At 35.7% G+C, this 23132-nt stretch overlaps 2 protein-coding genes across 3 annotated transcripts; both read left to right on the top strand.

The window, feature by feature from the left end:
• The first annotated feature begins 2558 nt into the window (after positions 1-2558).
• LOC149647016 (beta-1,4-glucuronyltransferase 1-like) lies at positions 2559-4161 on the top strand. The gene is made up of 2 exons (XM_089850275.1): positions 2559-3969; positions 4042-4161. The coding sequence occupies exons 1-2, from the start codon at positions 2869-2871 to the stop codon at positions 4159-4161; spliced, it is 1221 nt and encodes a 406-aa protein (XP_089706401.1). The 5' UTR covers positions 2559-2868.
• A 5411-nt stretch (positions 4162-9572) lies between these two features.
• LOC149647015 (uncharacterized) lies at positions 9573-21748 on the top strand. 2 transcript variants are annotated; one of them, XM_089849865.1, is made up of 3 exons: positions 9573-9694; positions 16385-16681; positions 19513-21748. In XM_089849865.1, exons 2-3 carry the CDS (start codon positions 16387-16389, stop codon positions 20706-20708), a joined length of 1491 nt encoding a protein of 496 aa, XP_089705991.1. In that variant the 5' UTR covers positions 9573-9694; positions 16385-16386; the 3' UTR covers positions 20709-21748. The 2 variants fall into 2 exon arrangements, with proteins under 2 accessions (XP_089705991.1, XP_089705992.1); XM_089849866.1 differs by lacking the exons at positions 9573-9694; positions 16385-16681 and adding an exon at positions 19167-19219.
• The last annotated feature ends 1384 nt before the right edge of the window (positions 21749-23132 follow it).

The following is a 23132-nucleotide window of genomic DNA, read 5'->3' as shown; positions in this document are numbered from 1 at the left end:
TCGAAGTATTACGGATTGGATTCGAAAGAGTTCCTAAATTCTTATTTTTTATTCTAGTTGTTGGTTGTTTTATTTAATGTACCTTATGCTTTTGGGGGATTGCACACAATCCGACATGGCTTAGCGACCCGATTCCTCAGTTCGAATAAATAAATAAATAAATATTAAATATTAAAATAAATATAATTAATATTTAATATTTTCTTCGTTAGTTGTTCGCCTTATTGAGCGTTTTAAAAAAGAAAAATGAAACATTCTTGAGAGACTTGACTAATATTGACGTTTGATATGAAGCATACGACTGCTGCTTCACCTTACTCAAATAGGTAGTATATAAAGGTTTCGAATCGAAGCTATAGGTAAGAACAGCGCAATTGCGTGAACCTTTGGTGGAAGACCCCACCATTGGAAGGCTAGACGATTCTCGTAACCCTAGCCGAACGCCGCGTACGTCTTAACCTTAATGAAGATGGAGTAGAAGCCAGCATGTACAGACTGGTGTCCATGTGGGATGGACAAAAGACCAGAAGATGGTGGTGTTTAGAAGCCAGTATTTACAGACAGGTGTCCATGTGGGATGGACAATTACCAGAAGATGGTGGGGATTAGAAGCCAGTGTTTACAGACTGGTGTCCATGTGGGATGGACAAAATACCAGAAGATGGTGGTGTTTAGAAGCCAGTATGTACAGACTGGTGTCCATGTGGGATGGACAAAATACCAGAAGATGGTGGTGTTTAGAAGCCAGTATGTACAGACTGGTGTCCATGTGGGATGGACAATGACCAGAAGATGGTGGTGTGTAGAAGCCAGTGTGTGCAGACTGGTGTCCATGTGGAATGGACAAAGATCAGAAGATGGTGGTGTGTAGAAGCCAGTGTGCAAAGACTGGTGTCCATGTGGGATGGACAAAGAGCAGATGATGGTGTTGATTAGAAGCCAGTAAGTTCGGACTGGTGTCCATGTGGGATGGACAAATGACCAAAGGGTGGTGGTGTTAGACACGCAATGGAGTAATAGCCGTTGTAAGTGGAATACAATTTTCCAAATTTCCTGGAACTTAAAATGCGGTCCGGAATTTGAGAACACGTTTGCTCCGATTTGCAAACTGCGAACGCGGTCCCCTGGGGTGTAACAACGGACAGACAGATAGACACGCACGTCGAAATTAGAACCTCTCCGTGACATGCGTCACTCGGAGGGGTAAAAAGACACGTATGTCAATGGCTAGGGCGCTTAGTTGCAGTTTTAGTTTAGTAGTTCAGTTCTTGAAAATCTTAACTGAAAAGCTTCAGTTCAGTTTCAGTTTTAGTCCAAAACCGATTTGAACCGAACTGTGGGAAACCTTAGTGCCTCACCAGGCGTCGCTTTACCACGAATCTATGAACTACCTCACTTCATTACTAGCTCCAGTTTCTAAGTTACCAGTGACAAACTTATGGGTGGAACATATCTTATGCACCAATTTATTAAAATGGCTCGTAGCTAATAATTTTAACCCTAGACACGGAACGAGAAATTTTAGTCCATGACTTCAAAGCTTAAATATCTTATCCACTCGTCAATCAATATTAGAACCAACGATGTAAAAAAGAGAAAAACCTTTTTCTAACCCCAAATGCGTTAAGTTAAAGAGATTCAGCTTAAATTAAGCGACGCATTGTGTTATCGAGGAGAGTGGCAAACCTCTCACGTCTCGAGCCCCGCCGAGGTGAACGTTGTTAAAAAACTATAATTTATGAAAACTGCCAAAGCTGATTGACCCCAAAAGACCCGAAGAGTTTATAAAACGGAATATCTCGTAGGCGGACACAAATCCTGTAAAAACATAATCTTAGCTGGAATCTTGTATAAGAAAAGGCTGGCTTTGAGAAGGTCAGGACCAAAACTAACTGGAATCATTTTTAACAACAACGGACGGCTCTGGTACAACATCCATCAGGTTGGTGGAGGGGTACATAAATTATAGTTTGGTCTAGCACCTGAAAAATTACGCGCGTTTCATTCATCATTAAAATACCCTTGGTGTAATTTTATTTCTTGAAAGAAAAAAAAGGGAATGCGCACCGTTGCATGGGGAGATCATTTGTTTTATAAAAATATACCATACTAAATAAACAGTTAATGCGAAACTGCATCAGATAATAGTGTATGGCACTAGTTACACACCCGAATCATATATGGCGGGTCTAGAACGATTACCTAGAACCGAGGTTATATCTAGAGGTCCGTGGCAATAGGGGCAGTGGGGCACTCTTTTTTTCTCTCGCGTGGAGCGAGGTTAGGTCGTTGACATTATTATGTATACAAGTACCTGATTTACCGATTAAACGTTTACTATGTTCTTATTTCAATAGGGGCACTCTCTTTTTTTCTCGCGTTGAGCGAGGTTAGGTCGTCGACAGTATTATGTATACGAGTACCTGATTTACCGAATAAACGTTTACTATGTTCTTATTTCAACTTTACGCTTGACTTTAATTATCTTGACACACGTATTAACTATGCGAGTTAACAATAGATTTAATTTTTAAGTTGGTTACTTGACTAGTTTCTAATCGAACGAAGAAAAAATTCTCCAAGAAAGAAACGTGAAAGACTACAAACGTCTAAAAAGACCCGAGTATTTTAAATTCGCCGCTATTCTCAGGGATATTGAATACATTCTCTCTGGCAAATATGCCAATAGGTTAATTTAGCCGCGTTACCCGAACAAATACTTACGCGTACTATTAACAATTAAGTTGTCTGTTTGAATGCGCGCGAAACAAAGCTAACTTATCCCATTATTTTTGTAGGTTCTTGGAGACGTAAACTAGTGGTCGTAGTTAAAAACTACTTAAAAAATCTTTGGAAAACCCCAAAAGGATGGCTGGATTAATCACGATACGCTTGTACATGAAACTGATGGCATTACTGCTTGTCTTACTGACGGCTTTGTATCTCATGTCCCTAAATTTAGAAACGGGTTATTTCGGCAAATACACCACAGAATCATCCTATATACAGTTCAGTTACGTTAATCAATCAAAAATAGAAGAGACTAAGGTTTCGGCTCAATCTCCGCTTGAAGCATCATTCAACTCTCGAGGAAGACCCAACTGCCTCAAGGAAGACATCAGATCTGGTTATTGCCAAATACCCAACTACGTTCGCGCTAAAAATGTGGTACGCTTCAACGACAGCGTTACCTTAACTACTCAAGGAACAGTTACATACTTAATACATATCCGGGAAGTTTGTAAACGTTGGCAAGGTCCCATATCCCTTACGGTATACGCTCCCGGTTCGGACTTTGAATTGGCCGGAAGTCACGTGAGATATTTAAGAAATTGCGGGCAAGATAAGTGCGTTCGTGATTGGGTCACTTGGCATTTAGTCTACGATGAGAAGCACCGACCCACGGCCATCGGGGACGATTGGATGGCGAGCGATTGCCGGGAACCAATCCAATCAAATGATAGTTACGTTACCAGATTCAAACTGGCGTATCCAATAAACGTAGCGCGTAATGTCGCGAGATTGAACGTGAGGACCAGGTACGTATTCGCGTCGGACATCGAGTTATACCCCAGTCTAAATATTATCCCAGAGTTCCTCAAAATGGTGCGGGACAGAGGCGCTAAAATTAATAAAAGAGAAGTGTACGTTCTCCCTGTTTTTGAAGTCAAAAATCACGTGACATCCCCTCCCACTAATAAAAGTCAACTGTTCGATTTGTACAAGTCGAAACAGGCGGTCAGTTTTCATACATACGTCTGTGACATTTGTCATCGGATACCAGGTTTAGAGAAATGGTTATTTTTTAAAATCGGCTCTAATAATTGGTCATTGGACGTCTTCAAGACGACAAAGAAGACAAAACTCAATAAACTGACTGGTTGGGAACCATTCTTTATCTCTACTAACGACTTTCCTTATTTCGACGAAGAATTAACGTGGAATGGAAAGAGCGACAAGATGCAAGTGGTAAGATTCGAGAGTCTACGATATCTTACTTAACTAGAATAATGTTTTATGGTTTTTCCCCCACCATTTTAGTCAGTGGAGATGTGTTTTCTGGATTACGACTTTCATATCTTGGATAACGCGTTTTTGGTACACGCTCCGGGTATTAAAACTTTCAGTGCCGCCAGAGAAAAAAGCCGAGCGCATAATTAACCATGAACTTAATCAAACTTATGGCCATGCCATGCAACAATGTGTTTAATACCCCCTCCCCTAATGACAAGAGATTTTCTATAAGATGAGTATACATCTATGATCTCGCAACCGCAAAACTACCACCACCAAGTTGTAAAAAAAAATTTCAATTGAACATACCATAAGCTGGTCGTTGTTGTAATGGGGTATCGATGTCCACTTTGAAATTCATTGTCAGGTGTATCATCGATGTCACGATATGCGGTATGATCTCACGGAGATTTTTTTAACGGACCTATTATTTTTATAAAAAAAACGTCTTGGTTTGGACCAAGGCCGAAAAAACAAACGATATGTGTGAGGTTTATCATTTGACTGAAGTTCAGATATTGCAATTGTTTTAGTTATTTTTATCCATTTAATCCTTAATCAATATTAAATTCAAACAACTGATTTTACTGTTAATCGATCCATTCCCTCTAAATTAATTGAAAAAATTACATATCTACGCTTTTTCAAGAACAATTACATTTTCCGAAAACATTTTATCATGAAATTAATTATTTTGAAGGGAGTACGTGTTGAGGCGTCAATATTGAATATTTGAAATATTCTACTGACTTTCTTAAAAGAGCACATGAACTTTGACATAATTCGAAAGGAAAATGTAAATATTTAATAGTGGATGCCAAACAAGGGTGTTGCACGAATTTATACATTTAATTTCGTATAACGAAATGCTACATTTCTATTGTCGCCTCTATGAAGAAAAGATTGCACTGTAAATTCCCTCTCCGTGCTTTAGAATTTCTTGGTCATAATTCAGTCTTCATTTGAAACGTCACCACCCCTTTCTACATTGTTGGCGCTACTTGTACACCGGTTACGTATTACGTGTAATCATTTTAGTACGCATAAAGACCATTTCGGAAAACACACAGGGGCGAGGCCACCATTGGGGTATTCTCCCTCACACCAAGGGTCACCGCCAGACTGTGCCAAAGTTCACTACAGGCAAGAGGCTAGTCAAATCTCACTGCCTATAGCGGTGCTTCTAGGCAAGAGAGAGAAGACCTCAATGGTGGCATCACCGCTGTGTTTTAGTTATGTGTATGTAATTTCCAAAATGGTCCACTCACCTCAGACCACCTCAGTGGTCTGAGCACTCACTTACAAATGTACACCGATTACATGAGTGATCGGTCCGTCAGGCGCTAGCGAGTGTCAAGCCAGAACCGTAATCATTCATGTACACGAATGTTTTATAGTTTTAGGTTATTAAGGTTGGCGGGCAAGTCCGGAGAGTCATGTACCGTTCACTAATGTGAAAAGGTCTCGAACTAAATGATAATATTGGCTGAGTGTGTTGCGACGGCTCAGATGACCCATACACTGGAACCACTGGTGATTGTAAAACTGTATATATTGGAATTATAGAGGAAGGGGGGGAGTTACATCAAAAGCGCATACATTAAAATAAAATAATATATTTTTCGTGTGCTACAGAGTGCCACCTACTAAAAGAAACCACACGGGATAAACGTTGTTGATTTGTCTTAAGAAGACGACATTAGTTTATAAATTAGTTTGAGCAAAATAAGTTTATCATCAATTTCTTGAACATCTGTCTTCTCAGAAACTTACTACAGATTTTGCTGCAAACTTCAAAATTTGTCAAGCCAGCCTTAATTAAAACTATGACCGTCAATGTGCTTTCAAGTTAGTAATCATCGACACGAAATCCCTTCAAAATAATTAATTTCATGATAAAATGTTTTCGGAAAATGTAATTGTTCTTGAAAAAGCGTAGATATGTAATTTTTTCAATTAATTTAGAGGGAATGGATCGATTAACAGTAAAATCAGTTGATTGAATTTAATATTGATGGATTAAATGGATAAAAATAACTAAAACAATTGCAATATCTGAAACTTCAGTCAAATGATAAACCTCACACATATCGTTTGTTTTTTCGGGCTTGGTCCAAACCAAGACGTTTTTTCATAATATCTGTCACTTCAGTCTTAATGTAATTAAAATTTTAATAATTTTATTTTTGCTTTACCGTCAAACATTTGGGGTTGATCTATTTCTAATTGCTTAAAGAAGTACTTAATTTTCGTTAATTACATTTAACTTATATCCAATAACATTGATTTTGATATCCATATAATGTTGAACCATAAGTCTATTATGGGGACCTTACATAATAGACTTATGGTTGTACTTTATTTATGAAAGAAGTTTAAAAACGACGGTATTTGAAATATGGAAGAAAAATATTTGTTTCGTAACACTGTATACACATACAGTATTGTCGAGATCAGACCAACAGCATTGAATGTTGCCAGATTAAATTGTTGCTGGTGATTTTGCGAACTATGTTAATGATATATTAAAATTTAAATGGAAAAGTTACATTTTGACACATTCCTAACCCTAAAATTTTGTATTTGGAGCCTATTAAATGCATTATAGTGATAATGTAATTAATTTCAGTGTTTAATAGGAAAACGTTTAGGCTGAAAGAACAACTCGCGTAGTTTAATCTTATTTTGTTATTTCAGTTAAAGGTTATCTATAGTTACCCAAAAAACCTATTGTTTTCGATTAATTTCACGTTAAATATGGTTATTAAGTTGAAATTAACGCCTTATCTTCTTTTATTAGTGTTATTGCAGTTTATTATACGAGTTTGAATAAGAACTTCTCCTAAATTGCAAACTTTAGAGGAGTGACTGTTTGACTCTTGCGGAACAATGACTATTTTGCCCCAAAACTTTTAAATATCGCGCCTTTTCAATGGCTCTCTTTTAAAAATGGGAAAAATGCTTTTAAATGACAATTTAATTAATCGTATAATTTAACGGCTTTTAAATGACAATTTAATTAATCGTAAGAATTCAACAGGAAAATGGAGGCTGGTTGAAAGATAAGTGTAGTTTCAATTTTAATTTGTTAGTCTAATTATAAGGTATCCATGAATTTACCCAAAACATTCGTGTTTTGGGCTAATTTCACATTAATTATACTTACGTTTAATTTAACGGCTTATCTTGTTTATGTAGCGTGGATTTCGTTTATAAAACAAGTTTCAATAAAATATTAACTTTAATTGCAATCACCCTAAAATTTTAATGTATGCGCTTCTGATGTATTTTAACGATCATTTAAATTAATTTGAAAGTGAAATAGGAAACTACTGTGGCTGTACGAAAAACTTGTGATGTTTTAATCTTAATTTGAGCGTGGTTCTCGTGAGAGTGGATTAAGCTTAAAATTTATTTGAATTTTTTTACCCTAATTGCAATGTTTAGTGCAGTTTAATATTTTTTCCGCAAATTCATTTTTCAACCCAAAACTTTTGAATTTCGCGGCAATTATTGTACTTTAAAATAGTTTAAATTAACTTAAGTGTCAAATAGAAAATATTCGACTTTACCAATGGCTCGGGTAGTTTTAATCAAAATTAAAGAGTTTATTTAAAAGTTATTTGAGCCTTTATCCAAAAAATGTATATTTTAGTTTAATTTTACCTTAATTACAGTTAATTACGTTGAAATTAACTTGTCGTCAGTGCTCATTAAGCTTATAAAATGACTTTTAAAAAATAATTCACATTAACTCTATGTTTAGAGGAGTTTTTGATTATTTCCAACAAATTGCGTTAAATTTTTATCATATCCTGAGCTAGGTTTGTGGTAACATAAAGATTATCTATACAATATGTTAATGAATGATGTTATTCTATAGTTTAGCTTTAATATCAGTAATTAAATCAAATACCTTTACAATTCATAGCAATTTAAACCAATAAACAAACGGCAATGTGGACTGTGGAAATAGAAAACAACGTAACCCTCCGTTTCTAACGTGGTTAGGTTGAGAGAATCTGTGATGTAAACATGAAAATTATTTGACTAATTAAATTATATAACGACACTGTCCTCCTGGATTAACCAGCACAACTGTTTCTTATGAATTAAACAATTCACTGTTAGTAACAAGTAGTTTATAAAATGATAACGTATGACTGATTCAATAGGATCAAAATTGTTTTAACGAATAATCTGGTCCTCTACATTGGTTTAGTTTCAGGAATTATACCACACACATTGACAATTAGTAGCATTTTAGTGAGATTAACAAATAATGAAACCGTTTATACCAGTCCTCAAATGAGAATGTTGACTTAACAGCGCTAACGTTAACATGACTCTTTTAACTGCCGAAGGGAAAACAAATTGGAAATTTTGTCATCTTTCCTGTAATATTTTGAAGTCGAATTCTTCACAGGGTGAAAACACTACCGTTGATTTCTAAACCATAATAATTTGGATATATATGGCATTTTTTACTTAAAACTAGAAGCGCCAACAAACTGTCATAGATACAGTATTAAGTTACAAGAAGCGTAAAACCTTGGCCCTAGGGTTGGGATTTGTAGCATGAATCGAAGCAGACTACGTATTTTGTAATTCCAAACAGAGCTGGAAATTAGCTTTCTTATAATCTTTAAAAGGAAAGACACTATAAACACTATATAACATAGAGTAACTAAAATACAACTTAAGCCTTGGCCGTAAAGAACGTCGAAAAGCTTACTTTAAATGATATAAAAACCTCTATTAACTGTAATTATTTACCTGAATTACTTTTCTAGACGAAAATTCGACCTGATAACGACCTATTTCTTATTAAGGGTGCTACAGTTAATTAGAAAATACATATAAAGGTGCTCAAGCTCGGACAAAATACCAAAGTAATTTGTTGGAGTCTACTGCTAAGAAATTAGGAAAATCAGCAAGAAAGCCAACATTTACAATTAGTCAACGTAACTTGTTAGCACCCACAAACCTAGGACCTTCTAGTTGTCAACGAGAACGAAATGAAGAAAATAGGTTTAAGCGCGCTATAAGGTTAGGCTGACATCTGATCCAAAAGTATTTTTTTGACTTACTATCTTAATTAGTTAAATTACAAAAATTAGAATTCATTAATTAAAAATCGAAACAGGTAAGTTTCCCGTTTAATAAATGCTTGTTAATTTAGAAGTATTCCGAAAACTAACTTCGCTATACTTTTTCCGTATGGCCTGCCACAATTGCCTTAAAGAAACGAAAATTTTTTAATGCTTTTTCTATGGGACGCTAACCCTAAAAGGTGTGACTTTTTCTTTAACATTACGGAAGGGTGTCATGTCATATCTACAAGGGCCTACCGGCCCAGTAGAATTAGTTCAAGCTAGTCGCTACACTCTATGGGTATATTTGGCTGTGGAAAATGGTTTATGATGTAATTTTTTGTTACCGATGAAATAGTGTGAAATAATTTTTGCCCGTAATAGTACCGACAGATGGCGTTAAAGGTAAAACGTGGGGTCCGAGTTCAGTTCATCAGAAAGAACGGGTTTACGGGAGACAGAAACTTCTGATTGACGATACGAAGCGATGGTCGAAGAGCGCTCCCAATCTTGAGAAATCTCAACGTAATACTTATCCTTTGGTCGGAGGAGTCTCCAATACTTGCGTTGCGTTCTTGAAGAAATAGGTAGGTTCACCACCAACTTCAAATCACCGTTAAATTGTTAACTGGTAAATGTGGTGTAATATTACTAATTTACATTAGAAGTATTATCTTAAAGGAAAAGTTCAGGTAACGTAACATTATAGTTAAAAGAATGGCTGCTTTTTCTAAATATAAAAGGAATTAAATATTAAAATTAAAAATAAATGATCACTTAAAACATAAGCATTTAATTAGTCTTAAAAATAATCGAGGACTATTGTGCCATCCGCCATTGGTTTAGTGGCGTCTGCTAAAACGAACCTCTTACCCCTTACCTCTCTCAGCCTGTGAGAATTCAGCTGCAGTCTCGTAGGGGTAAGAGGTTTGGTTAATTATTTACACGAGTCACGTTATCTGAAAAAAACAAAAGTCATAGAGCCCAGCGGTTCTATAACTCCTATAAAATCCTATAATTCCTCTAATTTGATGACAGGTCCTATATATCCTCTAATTTGATAACGGGTCCTATATTATCCTCTAATTTGATGACGGGTCCTATAATATCCTATAATTTGATGACGGGTCCTATAATATCCTATAATTTGATGACGGGTCCTATAATGTCCTATAATTTCAAGACGGGTCCTATAATATCCTATAATTTCAAGACGGGTCCTATAATATCCTATAATTTCAAGACGGGTCCTATAATATCCTATAATTTCAAGACGGGTCCTATAATATCCTATAATTTCATGACGGGTCCTATAATATCCTATAATTTCAAGACGGGTCCTATAACATCCTATAATTTCAAGACGGGTCCTATAATATCCTATATTTTCATCACAGGTCCTATAATATCCTATATTTTTGATTTAGTCGAAGTTTTTGTATAGCTTAGCATCAAATTTATCAAAATTTAGCTGTTTTTATCGAGATCACATTTGACTAGACAGTCACCGAAATTACTTTGCTGGCTCAGGATTTTTTTATAAATTATATTTTAATTAGGTTCTTCTTTCCAATGTAAAATCTATTTCGTTATTTTTTTGGGATTTTTCTTGATAGTTTAAGCCAAAATAGTTACATGAGCATTTTTAGTCCTATATTTTCCTTTAAAACACATTTTTTCTCTTATAAAAGCCCATAATTCCAGAAAAATTCCGATTTCCCTATAAGGAATTAATTTTTGTCTGGACTTCCTGTACATGAGCATTTTAGTCCTATATATTCCTATAAAATCCTATAATTCCAGAAAACAATCCTATTATTCCTATAAATAATTTTAATTTTTGGCTGGGCTCCCTGTGGCATTATTTATGAGCAGTTTTAGTCCTATATTTTCCAATAAAACACATTTTCTCCTATAAAATTCCATAATTCCAAAAACAATTCCTATTATTCCTATAAGGATCTCGAATATTTGGCTGGACTACTTATACATGAGCATTTTACTCCTATTATTCCTATATAAGAAATTTAAAATTTCGTCTGGACGCCCTGTAGTTTTATAAATGAGCATTTAGGTGTCCTATATTTTCCCATAAAACACATTTTTTTCTCCTATAAAATCCTATAATTCCGGGAAAAAGTCCTATTTTCCCTATAAGGAATTTAAATTTTTGGCTGGACTCCCTGTACATGACCATTTTTAGTCCTATATTTCCTATAAAAACACATTATTTTCTCTTATTAAACCCCATAATTCCAGAAAAACTATTAGGAATTTAAAACTTGGCTCGACACCCTGCAGTATTATATACGAGCATTTTAATTTTCCTATAAAAACACAATTTTCTCCTATAAAAATAGTCAGGAGACACTTGTATTTTACTTGGCAAAATTAGCCAAGTTTGATTTTATAAGTGTAATAGATTAAACACATCATAAACTATCGATTTATACTTGTCTTCAAAATTTTATCAGCTGAAATTAATTAGTTTTAACTCTTTCAATTAAACGAAAAATTCACTTTTTTGTTGCTGGAACTTTGTGATTCTTAGACCTAAAGGTTTTAACTTCGCTACGTTTCCCATACGCTTAACACTACTTACCTATCTTCCACAAAATCTAAGCAACTTAATACATTATATTTAAATAAACTAAATTCATCCAAGTAAAGTATATTTAACATATTTTATGCAATATTTTTGGTTATTTATGTTTGAAAGTGAATTTTTAAAACAGTTTAAATCAGGTAAATTACAATATGCAACTCATAAAAAGTTCAAATTAGCAAAAGTCTCTTCTTCAATATTTTGAATAATTTTTCTGTTATGACATGATTCGTTGCAACTACAAAGGTCTGTACAGTTCAAATTGTTCTTGAAGCAACCACATCTACCATGACAGCCTTTCTTGCAAGAACATTTTCGCAAAGCTAAATGAGCTTCTGGTGCTGGAGGCAACGTACACCGCTCTGGATGGAAAACACCATTCCTTTCCTCCCAACCGAACTCCGTTGGTTTGGGAAAGTTTGGCGTTGTTGTGTTAGATTTTTTAACCACTAAGCTTTGTAAATAAGCTCTCTTAATGTGTGGTATCAAGGTAGCCATTGTTGGTGGAAGTTGCCTTCCTTCCTTTCCGGATTTGGCAAACATATCCCAACGAAGGTCTTTCAAAGACTCAAAGGAATGATCTGCATTCGTTTTCTAGAGAAGGAAGACGTACCTTTCCATTTGTGCAACGATTTCATGACATATAAGGGCATTGGTTCCAAAAAGGGCAAATGCCTCCAAGATGCTGTCATCACATGCCATTAAGGTTTTGAAGTGGGATTTAAGAGCTATGGTTGCGAAACATCCAGTACTATCACAGCCTTTAAAGCAATACCAACCGATCAACGCTGAGGCTTTTTTGGTCCTAGTCTGTAGTAGAAGTCGTTAATTTTATATTGGTCTTTGTTTCGGATCATCGTTGTACTAGTTGGTATATCTTTGTAAAATCCTGCGAGGAACACTAGTACATCAGTGTCTAGCGAATATACATCCAGTTGAGTGCCTCTGGGACTTATTCTCGCAACGTCTTGGGCGTGAAGAATAATTTGTTGATCTGCTTCTTCCAATGAATGACGACCGTGTCTCATCTCTTGGCTTGCAAAAACATCTTCCAATGGACGATTCGCCGAAATCAGATTATGATGAGAAACTACTAAGATCGTCTCACTGTCTTTAAAATAAGACAATAATTTATCCGAAAGATAAGAAGTCAATTCGGACTTGGTTTCAGAATGGAGAAGAAATTTTTTCACGTTATGAAATTTGGTTGCGTCGTTTACGTGGTAGTGGACGGCTGTATTTTTCCCAATTCTCTTAGGTGTTGCATCTTTCAAAGAAGCCACAACGTATTGATCAAACAGTACCCTTATTTCGTCGTACATAAAACCCATGCGCTCAACTTTTTGCACAAATTTATCTGAGAGTTCTTGTGCCGAGGTAATATCCTTAGAGCTTTGGAAGGATTGCACGACGCACATGGCATCAATAATGAGGACCTTTCTTTCAGGAAGTGTACGGCCATAGATGTTTAGGACTTCTGGTAGTGGCAGCTTTAAGATTTCCGTTATAAGTTCGTGTTAATTACCTAGCATGTACATAGTGCCGTCGGGATTGAAAAGTGATGGAGGTGACACCTGAAACTCGTATTTTTTTAATGGATTTTACTCGGGGGTATTATTAAGCATTTTTGGTGTTTTTGAACTATTTTTTCATTCTTTGGATTATTAAACATTTAATGAGATAGTTATTCACTTAATTTCAGTTTAGTTAATGTATAATGTATCATATTAGTTGTTTGATTAGCTGAAATTTAATTTTAATATAGGCGTGGAAAGTTGTTCGTAATGTGTGCAAAATAAAAAAAATGTTGAAAAATATTCCAAACTTAAACAATGATCTCTTGAATTCACAAGGTTCCACCAACAAAAAAGTGAATTTTTCGTTTAATTGAAAGAGTTAAAACTAATTAATTTCAGCTGATGAAATTTGGAAGACAAGTCTAAATCGATAGCTTATCATGTTTTTAACATATTTCACTTATAAAATCAAACTTGGCTAATTCCGCCAAGTAACACCGAAAAATTAACAACTCTCCCCTGACTAAAACGCATTTTTTACCTTTATATTTTCCGATAAAAACACATTTTTCTCCTATATATATGTTCCTATAAAAACACATTTTTCTCCTATCTTTCCCATAAAAACACATTTTTCTCCTATATATATTCCCATAAAAACACATTTTTCTCCTATATATTTTCCCATTAAAACACATTTTTCCCCTATATATTTTCCCATAAAAACACATTTTTCTCCTATATATTTTCCCATAAAAACACATTTTTTTCCTATATATTTTCCCATAAAAACACATTTTTCTCCTATATATTTTCCCATAAAAACACATTTTTCTCCTATCTTTTCCTGTAAAAACACATTTTTCTCCTATCTTTTCCTGTAAAAACACATTTTTCTCCTATATATTTTCCCATAAAATCACACTTTTCTCCTATATATTTTCCCATAAAATCACACTTTTCTCCTATATATTTTCCCATAAAATCACACTTTTCTCCTATATATTTTCCCATAAAATCACACTTTTCTCCTATATATTTTCCCATAAAATCACACTTTTCTCCTATATATTTTCCCATAAAATCACACTTTTCTCCTATATATTTTCCCATAAAATCACACTTTTCTCCTATATATTTTCCCATAAAATCACACTTTTCTCTTATATATTTTCCCATGAAATCACACTTTTCTCAGATATATTTTCCCATAAAATCACACTTTTCTCCTATATATTTTCCCATAAAATCACACTTTTCTCCTATATATTTTCCCATAAAATCACACTTTTCTCCTATATATTTTCCCATAAAATCACACTTTTCTCAGATATATTTTCCCATAAAATCACACTTTTCTCCTATATATTTTCCCATAAAATCACACTTTTCTCCTATATATTTTCCCATAAATTCACACTTTTCTCCTATATATTTTCCCATAAAATCACACTTATCTCCTATATATTTTCCCATAAAATCACACTTTTCTCCTATATAGTTTGCCATAAAAACACATTTTTCTCCTATATATTTTCCCATAAAAACACATTTTTCCCCTATATATTTTCCCATAAAAACACATTTTTCTCCTATATATTTTCCCATAAAAACACATTTTTCTCCTATATATTTTCCCATGAAATCACACTTTTCTCCTATATATTTTCCCATAAAATCACACTTTTCTCCTATACATTTTCCCATAAAATCACACTTTTCTCCTATATATTTTCCCATAAAATCACACTTTTCTCCTATATATTTTCCCATAAAATCACACTTTTCTCAGATATATTTTCCCATAAAATCACACTTTTCTCCTATATATTTTCCCATAAAATCACACTTTTCTCCTATATATTTTCCCATAAAATCACACTTTTCTCCTATATATTTTCCCATAAAATCACACTTTTCTCCTATATATTTTCCCATAAAATCACACTTTTCTCCTATATAGTTTGCCATAAAATCACACTTTTCTCCTATATATTTTCCCATAAAATCACACTTTTCTCCTATATATTTTCCCATAAAATCACTTTTCTCCTATATATTTTCCCATAAAATCACATTTTTTCCCCTATATTTTCCTATAAAAACACATTTTTTCCCCGATAAAATCCTATAAGTCCAGAAATTATTCCTACAAGGAATTTTAATTTTTGGCTGGACTCCCTGTAGTATTATTTATGCACATTTTAAGTCCTATATTTTCCCATAAAAACACATTTTTCTCCTATATATTTTCCCATAAAAACACATTTTTCTCCTATCTTTTCCTGTAAAAACACATTTTTCTCCTATATATTTTCCCATAAAAACACACTTATCTCCTATATATTTTCCCATAAAACACACTTTTCTCCTATATATTTTCCCATAAAATCACACTTTTCTCCTATATATTTTCCCATAAAATCACACTTTTCTCCTATATATTTTCCCATAAAATCACACTTTTCTCCTAAATATTTTCCCATAAAATCACACTTTTCTCCTATATATTTTCCCATAAAATCACACTTTTCTCCTATATATTTTCCCATAAAATCACACTTTTCTCCTATATATTTTCCCATAAAATCACACTTTTCTCCTATATATTTTCCCATAAAATCACACTTTTCTCCTATATATTTTCCCATAAAATCACACTTTTCTCCTATATATTTTCCCATAAAATCACACTTTTCTCCTATATATTTTCCCATAAAATCACACTTTTCTCCTATATATTTTCCCATAAAATCACACTTTTCTCCTATATATTTTCCCATAAAATCACACTTTTCTCCTATATATTTTCCCATAAAATCACTTTTCTCCTATATATTTTCCCATAAAATCACATTTTTTCCCCTATATTTTCCTATATAAACACATTTTTTCCCTTATAAAATCCTATAAGTCCAGAAATTATTCTTACAAGGAATTTTAATTTTTGGCTGGACTCCCTGTAGTATTATTTATGCACATTTTAAGTCCTATATTTTCCTATAAAAACACATTTTTTTCTCCTATAAAATCCTATATAATTCCAGAAACAAATTCCTATAATACCTATACAAGGAATTTAACACGTCGTCTGCGCTCCCTGGAAATTTCGTCAGTGCCTTCTTTGCATAACTCACATTGTTTTTGTGTTTTAGCAATGGAAGACTCGTGGAACGATGTGCCATTTGGTTCTCCCAGACATAGCCACCTTGAAAACGGAATAACTCTTTCTGATCCTGGATCTAGTCTTAAAAGAATACTTACAACGTTAACGCGAAAGCACGTCGACGCCGTGCTCTACAACTTAACCGCTATGCTGGCCTGTTTCGGAGCTGGCTTTGACGTGCGGCTCGTCAGGCATACCAATATTCATCCCAGGCTTTCACCATCACCCAATCACTGGATAGAAGAGGAAGAGGAAGAGAAACGACTCTGGGGAAGTAGAGAACTCGGTAAGTCATTTGGACTTTATTCACTACTGAAGTTTTAAGTCATAGCTTTGAAGTGTCTGAGTCAAAATGCTCTTGTTAAATTTACCATAAGTTGATAAGATATGTTCTCCGTAAGTTTGTCACTGGTAACTTAGAAACTGGAGCTTGTCATGAAGTGATTTAAGTAGGTCATAGATTCAGGGTAAAGCGACGACTGGTTAGGCGCTGACAAAGGCTTAGTACTGCAGACTAAATAGGAACTAGATGGACTGCAAAATTAACTGATTGTAGGGCTTCAATTCTCGCGTCGTTCTCATGAAGTGACGTAGGTGAAACTTCATAGATTCAGGGTAAAGCAACGCCTGGTGAATGGGGCGCTGACAAAGGCTTAGTACTGCAGACTAAATAGGAGCTAGATGGACTGCAAAATTAACTGATTGTAGGGCTTCAATTCTCGCGTCGTTCTCATGAAGTGACGTAGGTGATACTTCATAGATTCGAGGTAAAGCGACGCCTGGTGAATGGGGCGCTGACAAAGGCTTAGTGCTGCAGACTAAATAGGTACTAGATCGACTGCAAAATTAACCACCGAGTGTAGTTCTGCAATTCTCGCTTCCGTCGCTCTCACGAAGTGACTGACGTAGGTGAAACTTCATAGATTCAGGGTAAAGCGACGCCTGGTGAATGGGGCGCTGACCAAGGCTTAGTATATACAAAATAGGAATAGATGGACTACAAAGTTAACTGAGTGTAGTTCTGCAATTCTCGCTCCTCGTTCTCGAACTGGCTCGAGCTGTAGGTCCCTAACATTACGAAGTATATAAAGTGTCATCTTTATGGAACATATCACTTATAAACTTATGTTAAACGCAAATAGTGTATCAGAGAAAAACTTTCAAAGTTAACAAAGTTTAATTTTATCTTAAGTCGGAAGTCGAAGATAAGAACTAAGTATATTTACCATTAAACAGCTACTATGACGTCGCCTCGATATATTTCAATTTATCCTAAAATAGGTCTTCTTTAGTGAACTTATTTCAATTTATCCTAAAATAGGCCTTTTTTTAGTGAACTTAGTTCTTAACTTCTAACGTCTTTTGATTGTTATTCAAAGACACAAGCCTTACTAGTGTTGCTGTGTTTAACACTCAGTTTGTACGTAAAGAACTTTCTTAAATAAGATTTGTTATTTGAAGTTGGAAAAAGATGGTGGCTCTAACCAAAAGTATATAAGTTAAAAGCAAAAAGTACACTTTGTTGAAACTTGTCCGCGCCATGTAATATGCGGCGTAGTTTTCAGACTAGGAGGATTGGTACCATTTACACCAGGAGGCGCCAGGCTACGTGGTACTACGCTTTGTCCACCAAGTAGTTAGCTGGTCTCCTTTTGTAAATGGTATCAATCTTCCTAGTTTGAAAACTATGTATGCACTGCCTTCTCTAATACTAGGCCTTGAAATGTACAACAGAAGCATTTTTTATGTGACATTTGAATTTGCGCTTAGTAACCGTTAGATGGCTCTTTTCTGAGGCGAATTAAACTCGGAAACCGTTTAGCAGCATGAACCGGTTTATTGACCGGTTTTTTGCTTTCTTTTTTCGAGACGAACTTAGCAGATTTCACTTCGTCGTTGCTAACAATTTCCCATAGTTTTGAATTTGCCGCCAGTTTAAAACCTCAGAAAAGCGACATCTAGTGCCATTTGTGAAATCCTAACTGCCACCCCCCCCCCCAAGGCAGTGATGTATGAGAAGCCCTACTTTATCCCAGAATAGCGTCGAGCCCTCTTTGCGTGGCACAGGGAAAAAGCCGTGAATAGGCTTGCTATAGTACCAAAAATTAGCATTTGGATCGCCAGCATCATGTACAACTTTCTATAAACCTATGGCGTCAAGAAGCTCTTCCCTTGTTGGTTAGTTCCTGTAGGTGGTTGAGCGTAGGGTTGCTTGCTTCTCAGTTTACGTGTCGTCTACAGCCAAAGGCAGGGAATTGTTAATGAAGTGTACTTTTTGATTATATATCTATACACTTTTGGACTAGCCACTTATGTTGCAGTTCATTGTTGACATTCGAAGTCCTATTTTGAACTTTTTACTTTGGATAAGATTTGGAACTTGAATCATGAAATATAAGTGTAAAGAATTTCCATCTGTTTATTTAGAGATATTGATTCGAGTACAGTGTTTAGTCAGAAGTAAGTCATAGCAGAAGGGGATAATAGAAGAAGGATGACACTCTGCTTCCTCTTAATACTTTAGTTATGTAACGTCATTCTTCCCGGGCTCATGGATTAACTAACTCTAGGGAGTGTTCACTAGCCGGGTTTCCCATGTAATGCTATCGTCAACTACATGTTCCGAATTATTCCTTGATTCCCCTCTTCATTCCCCCAATTTATTGGACCAAAACGGATGCAGATATAGCGCCATCTCTAGGCAAAATAATTTTTGCCCAATTTAGGCAGGATTTCATGCCGGGCTCGCCCTTTTTGTTTGCTCTCCCGCTCTTCAAACTTCAGATGGGCATCGCACCGTGTAGGGTGAATTCTATACTGTTTGGTTGGTACTATATACCCAGCAATCAACCCAGTACCCACAAACCTTGATTGTCTTAACGTGAGACAAAAACACACAAGCGCATGCGCCTTGGAAAATTGTTAAACGCTAATAGATATAGTAATGATGGGGGAACTATTTATCGCGTATGTGATTCGGTTTAGTAACCTTGTGCACTCCAAATGTAAAATGATGTTGGGAAGAATGATGTTAACTTACCCCGCTTTGTGGTGGTACACTTCTCTCTAGTAATAGTTGCCTCTGTGCATTGAGATTTCGATTGGGTTTCATTTCAGGATCACCTTATTTGATGGTCGATTATGAATTTTCTACGGTGTCTGGTTATCCTCATAATACTTATCACGGGCAAACTAGGCATTACAGGCCCGGTTTAACCTTCGAAATGGGATCGCCAATGAGGTTCGCCGAGTCACCGCAACATAATCCTAGCATAGGTTCCGGTGGCTCTTCTCAAATCCAGAGTCCCAGAAGAAAATCTTCTACGGCGAGTAGCGAGAGCGAGCACGGTTACGTTAGCTCAAATTCTGGCGGGGCTCATCCCGTCGTTAGCATGCTGCCAATCGGGGAAAGGGCACCACCGGGATACGTAGAATATTTCCGACAAGATAGTTACCAAAATCAAGTGGCCTCTACCACCACCGTCTATCAGGATTTTTCACGGTCTTCGCCTTCTCACCAACAAGACCCGAGTAGCGGCGGCGCCGCTCTGCAATACTACTATCAAGAGTATCGAGGAACCGGCGCCACAGTCACTAACGGTGGTCAGCTTTCATCCTCCGAACAGCCTTATTACATCGAACGATTTTATCCCGATAATATTAGGCCTGACGTATTTCACGTAGAAAGGATATATCCCGAATTTGTAGGTAGAATACCGGTTCAAGAAAATTACCACGCGTACGATAACCCTTCCTCTAACGGCGCCCCACCAGTACCGGCACCGAGAACTCCTCAAAGAATAGTGTTTGGACACCGACGAACCTCTTCGAATGTCTCCTCTACCTCAAACGCCTCGTCTTCGAACGTCAATCCATCCTTTCACGTAGAAGATTCGGATAACGTCGAGATGGACCATTTGAACTCTCCCGGCGGCGCCGTGGTTTTGTCCTCTCCAACGCCTCAACCGCCCCCGATCCCTCCTTTAACCCAACAGCAGCAGCAACTAGGAGTCGTTTACGCGCCAATAGTTAATTCGCCGTTACATCACTCGGGCTCCCATCCCGGTACGCCTCGTCGACAAAATAGTCTGGACGCCTCCACCGATAGACCCTTGACCGTAGACTATCGATACCGTCACTCCTCGGCCCCGCCCAATCAACATCACGCGCATTCTCCGGTGGTGTCTAAATTCAAAAGTTCCGAGGGGCCTCGAACGTCACCGAAAAGATGGCTGACGCGTAATACCGGTCACGTTGTCATCAACGGAACTACTTCGAATGGTAACAACACCCGAGACCCCAAGTGGAGATGAGAATTCGCGAGTCAGGTTTGTAATGAACCATCACGATAAAAACCCCGTGGCTTCTCCCACGCGTCAGTTAACGGCCTATCATCATCCCTCACCTGGTTTACAACAAAGATCGCGGCCTAGGCCTCACCCGATTGACGCTAAAACCTTATTGGATTTACCCGTCGAAGGACAATCCCAGGATGGTACCGTACCACTCACGGCTGTCATGCAACTCGCCGCGCATCGGCCAAACCAACAATCGCAAAGAGCGCCGACTATTCGCGAACTTGAAAATGAGTTTCTTTCGTAGCTATTAATTAATCGCGTTATTTAATTAATTAATTTAGCCTAGTTTCATTAAATTTAATTAACTTCCCAAGTAGTTTTAATAATTTAAGCGTAACAAAATGAAATAAAAAATAGGGGAACTAATTAAGCGAAGAAAAACTTAGCTACGCGAAAAAAAATGTTTCTAAGTAACAAACCAAAATTATTTGAACCATTGAACGGAATGAAAAAAATCTGAGAAGTAAAAGTGTTAAATGAGATGTAACGTAGATATTTCTCGAGTCTCTCATTCATTCGGAAGGGTACGTAGCCGTAAATAATTCGCCTAATGTATAATAAACTAAACTAAACTAAACAAAAATCCTAACATTTTGTATAAATGATAAAAATTTTGGCTGATACTTAAATTATATGGTAATAGATCGACAATCTTTGGAAACAAGGTATTTGCTTTTGATAATGAAATTACAATTAGGTTTTGTTTTTAATAATTTTTAATATCAAAAAAAAACTAAATAAATAAAGGAAAATGATGGTGAAATTGCTGTAAACATTCCATTAATTTTAATTATTATTATTATTTTTATTATTATTATTATTATTATTATTTTGGGTTAATTAACTAAACCAGTTAAAAACAACTCAATTTCTATTAAATTTTAAAACAAAACTTTTAATTTATGTGTTAAAAATGTAAATTAATTGTAACGGTTATTTTATTCTAGATGTCTTGATCGTAACGAAAAATAAACCCTCGATCGTCTTATTTAGTATTTTAGTATTTATAATAACAATTAAACTATAATATTCCTTCCTTAATAGAGTAATGGCACCTACTTGCCTTGACTGTATTAAGCTCTATGGGTAGTTAACATGGAGTGCCACTACTCTATTAGCTGCCCCTCTTCTGTTGTTAGGTATAATTTAAAATATATGGGTTTTTGGATACCAGTGAAGCTTACTTATTAGTTATTAGTTGACCAACAATGAAATCCAGTTATTTTAAAACATTATTAACATGCAGACACCCTAATGTTAAATAAATATCGTTTCACCTATTTTAATTAACCCTTTTATACTTTAATGGACTTGTAATTGCTGCAACCAGGGTGGGAAATAAGGATTTTTTTAAACTGGACATTGGACCTGGAATAAATAAACTGGTCCATGACCACTGGCCAGAGCGCGTCGTCTGCTAAATTGAACAAGTGGATAATTAAAATATATGAGCTAATGTCTGGACTCTGGACACCCTTGAAATTTCTTAGTGGTCCTGTGGACCATTGACCCCCCTCCGATTTAATTTTTAATCTGGTCCAGGAAATTTTTAAACTGGTCATTTGCCCTGTGCCACCGCCTTATTTCCCACGCTGGCTGCAACCAATCTTGAGTCGTCCTTAGAAATTGCCCGTTGTAATAGAATGCCCCCTCCGTCGTCTGCAACGGTTTCTGGGCGAAACCGCTGCACCGTATTTCAAAGATTGCATTAAACAGCTTAAAATTTAGTTATTGGTGCGCTTTGGTCATTTTTCTATGCAAATTCTACAGTTAAAAGAAAAGTTAAGCTAATATCCTTAAAAAGAACGGCTGCTTTTTCTAATTATAAAAAGAATTAAATATTAAAAATAAAACAAATTATCTCTTATTACAATATGATAATTAGCATTTAATTAGTCTTAAAAATAATCAAGGACTACTGCGCCATCCGCCATTGCTTTAGTGGCGTCTGCTAAATCGAACCACTACGTGATTGGTTGAATTCTCACAGCCTGAGGAATGTAGGCATAGCCCACTCGATCACGCGCTTAACAGATTCGATTAAGCAGACGACACTAAAGCAATGGCGGATGGCGCAGTTGTCCTTGATTATTTTTAAGACTAATTAAATGCTAATTATTTTATAATAAGTGATCATATATATATTTTTAAATGTTTTTCCTTTTATTTTTAGAAAAAAAGGCCGTTCTTTTAAGGAATAATGTTATATGAACTGAACTTTTACTTGACTAAGTGTAACTTCATTCATGTTTTTCCACTTTATTCAGCTTTATACTACCAATTTTCTTTTATGACAATTTCCGTTGGCAATACCATAATAATCTTAATTAAAATTAAGTGCTTATCGTATTAGAAAAACATTATTTAACCTCAAATAAT

Source organism: Phalangium opilio, unplaced genomic scaffold (assembly GCF_054372755.1).
Source record: "Phalangium opilio isolate 3A_F unplaced genomic scaffold, DU_Popi_V2 ptg000089l_1, whole genome shotgun sequence".
NCBI classification, from domain to species: Eukaryota; Metazoa; Arthropoda; class Arachnida; order Opiliones; family Phalangiidae; genus Phalangium; species Phalangium opilio.
This window is presented reverse-complemented; position numbering and strand designations above follow the sequence as displayed.